The 3,096-nt window shown below is 54.7% G+C and overlaps 1 protein-coding gene across 1 annotated transcript; it reads left to right on the plus strand.

Moving 5' to 3' along the window:
• Positions 1–33: 33 nt before the first annotated feature.
• On the plus strand, positions 34–2,158 carry LOC124232474 (coiled-coil domain-containing protein 180-like; the record flags this gene model as incomplete). Its single annotated transcript, XM_046649443.1, has 5 exons — positions 34–73; positions 1,058–1,270; positions 1,555–1,610; positions 1,729–1,804; positions 1,897–2,158. Coding segments are annotated over 5 exons (446 nt in total), but the record flags the coding sequence as incomplete, so codon positions are not given.
• Between the last annotated feature and the right edge of the window lie 938 nt (positions 2,159–3,096).

Consider the following 3,096-nt stretch of genomic DNA (forward strand, 5'->3'; position numbering starts at 1 on the left):
CCCCCCCCCCCCCCCCCCCCCCCCCCACCCCAGACATCACTTCCCCCTGGGCCTTCTCCCACCTCCTGGTCTGGTCAGGACCTCTTGGTCCCCATAGCTCCTCCCACTTCCCCGTGAGCTCAGAGACCACGCAGTGAGGTCTCCATTTTAGGGGCTGTCCCCCTAGACTGTGTGCCCCAGGAGGGCAGACTGTGCCACCCTCGCCTCATCCTCAGCCTCTCACACAAGGCTTTGAACCCCAGAGGCGCTCAACCAACCTCTAGGGGGTGGTCATAGAGCCAAGGGCAGTGTAGTGGACACCCCCCAAGTTCTGCTCTGGCCACTCTTCAGGCCCTGCCTCTCACTGCAGTTTTGGAACCGGCCCTTCCTTCTACGGGGAGGCTCTCCCACGATTCTCCCGACACTGAGCCTCCATTGCCCCACTAGCACTGTACCCACAAGACAGACCAGGAGTCCAGCTGGGCCCTTGCTTCTTACTGTCCACTGCTGAGACGAGACTCAGAGTGACATGAGGACCAGCCTCGCTAAACGCTCGTTGTGGGCTCCACTCCAACCCTTTCTCTAAGGCACGAGGGACCTTGAGGGGGAGAAGGCCAGTCCCTCGTTCACACGTTCACTCATTCATCTGTCCATTTGGTCAGATCTACCACCCAGCCTTACAGGTCTGTGACCCTCAGTCTCATAGAAAACGCTGGAACTTTTCCTTCACAGCTCTGGTCCCAATTTTGGCCAAACATTTATTTGCAAAAGTGCATATTAAATGTCTGTCTCTCTGACTAGACTGTAAGCCCCATGAGGACAAGGGTCGCGTGTGGCCTCTTCACCCTGTGTCCCAGGGCCCAGGCAGAACCCTGCAGAGAGCAGGTGCTCAGGGAACATTTTCAAAGGCCAGCATGCACGCATGAATGAATGGCCCTCTAACGTAGATGTGATCATTCCCACTTTTCAGGTGAGAGAGTAGAGGCTCAAAGAGGTCAGGTGGCTGGCCTCCAACACCGCACCAGGGCAAGGCGGTGCTGGAATGTGAACCCAGCCTGCCTGCCTCCCTGGTACCTAGGCTGGGTCCACACACTTGGGCCCTTCTCCCTGGCCTGCAGGACAACATTTTGACTGACCTGGAGGTGGAGAGTGACATCCAGGTGTCTTCAGAAGCCCTTGAAGAGGAGGCCAGGGTAGACATGGTCGCCCCTGAGGCCTTTGCCCAGCCCAGCCGCATGGGGAAGTCCATGATTGAAGACCCAGCCACGGAGGTGATCAAGAAGATCCTGCAGTGAGTGGCACAGTGGGGTGCACAAGGGCGCCCTGCCATCGTGGCCTACGGCCCTGAACCTTCAGGGATGCTCTTGAGGTCCCATGTGAGCCCATCCCTGATAGCCTGTGACCTTGCACAAGGGGCTTCTCCTCTCAGAGACTTAGTTTCCTCCTCTGAAATGGGGTTCATAATAGGATGGACTTATGTGGTGTTGTGAGCGAACTGGGATGGTGCCCAATGCCTGGCCTGAGCTGTCCTCATGGTCACTGGGGAAAAGTTCGCATCTGTTCCTTTGGTTTCAGATGTCCTGACTCAAAATTCTCAACCCAGCAGTGTGACAATGTTCGGTCCCAGACAGGTACAGACAAACAGGCCTGTGGGTGTCAGGGCACTGACAGTGGGGAAGCCAGTAGTGCCACCTGCCCCATCCTCACCTCGGGTCCTCTGCTCTTCTCCTGCATGATTGTCACCCAAAGGCTTGAAGCGACACCGGAACTGGGGAGAACATTCTGCGAAGGCCTTGTCCAGTGCCAGTGCCACCTCAGCAGGGAGGTAGGGATGCTGGGCTGCCCGGGATCTCCCCTTCCCATGCCCCTAACTGTCCCCCTAAATGGAGGCCAGAGACCACCTTGTTGCTTTACCAGACTCTGTCCTCAGAACGCGCAGCCTGTGCTCACAGCTCTGAGACTCCAAGGGACCCAGTGAGGGCCTGGCTCTGATGCTGGCTTTGGTCAGATCTGCTGGCTGACTCGGCTCACACGGGCCTCCACTGTGAGAAGCTGTCTGAGTTCAGTGGTTTTCCATGGTGACAGCTGGTGGAGCCGAGCCCTGCTACCTCCCCATACACATCGTCCTGGTAAGAAACAGGCACATTGGAGATGCTTTTCCTTGGGTGACATCACGGAGCTGCAGGAGGAGTCCTGGGCCTCTGCATCCTGGCCACTGCTCTGCCCACTGTGCCCTATGGGGTCATTAGACTCATAGCTCAGTGAGTGTGGGCCCTGGCTGACCGCTGACTCTGATGTTATAGAAGATGGATGACAGAAGCCACACGGCTGAGTCAACTTTCTGGGTCCTCTGTGGGCCCACAGTGACATGGCTTGATTCCTGGTTTTGAGGAGGTGGCAGTGAGGAAATTCCTACTTTGTAAATCTCCAGAAGGTTAATTGTTTAGGGTACCTATTCGGCCTTCTCTGGTTGGTCCTAAGTTGGAAGCAGGGACAAAACTTAGGGAAGCTGTCAGTTCTTAATCAAGTCTTGGCCATTTGGGGCCGATTGTTATAGAAGTTATTGTTTAGCTTTCTGGACTATCACTAGAGGTGACAATCTGGCTTCCTGCGAGTCTGCCTTCCGGCAGGCTGGCTTCCCAAGCTGTTTACTGTAATAAGGAGCTCGCTTCCTGGGCGGTTGCTGCAGATTATGGGTCAGAGTTCTATATTCATCTGTGGTCCAGCCCTTGTCCACTTGCAGATTCAGTCTCTCAGCGGTTACAGAATGAAGTCCCTGTTGCTAGAGCTGCCAGATAAAACTTCAGGATGCCCAGTTAAATGTGAATTTCAGATAAACAACACATAATATTTTTAGTACAAATGTGTCCCAAATATTGCATGGGACATACTTAAGACCAAAAATTGCTCGTTGCCTTTGTGAAATTCAAATTTAACTGGGCGTGTTGTATTTTTATTTGAAAAACTGGTAGCCCTACAGGTGGCTCGCCGTGTTTTCTTTGGGTCCTCACCACAGGGAAGCAGGGATACAGATTCCTGGCCCCTTGCCCCCTCAGCGGCCTTGGGTGGGTTTAGCGTAAAGGCTTCATCCCACGGCAAGGTTGTCTTCAGGGCTGT

This window comes from Equus quagga, unplaced genomic scaffold, assembly GCF_021613505.1.
Source record: "Equus quagga isolate Etosha38 unplaced genomic scaffold, UCLA_HA_Equagga_1.0 HiC_scaffold_6547_RagTag, whole genome shotgun sequence".
Lineage (NCBI taxonomy): Eukaryota > Metazoa > Chordata > Mammalia > Perissodactyla > Equidae > Equus > Equus quagga.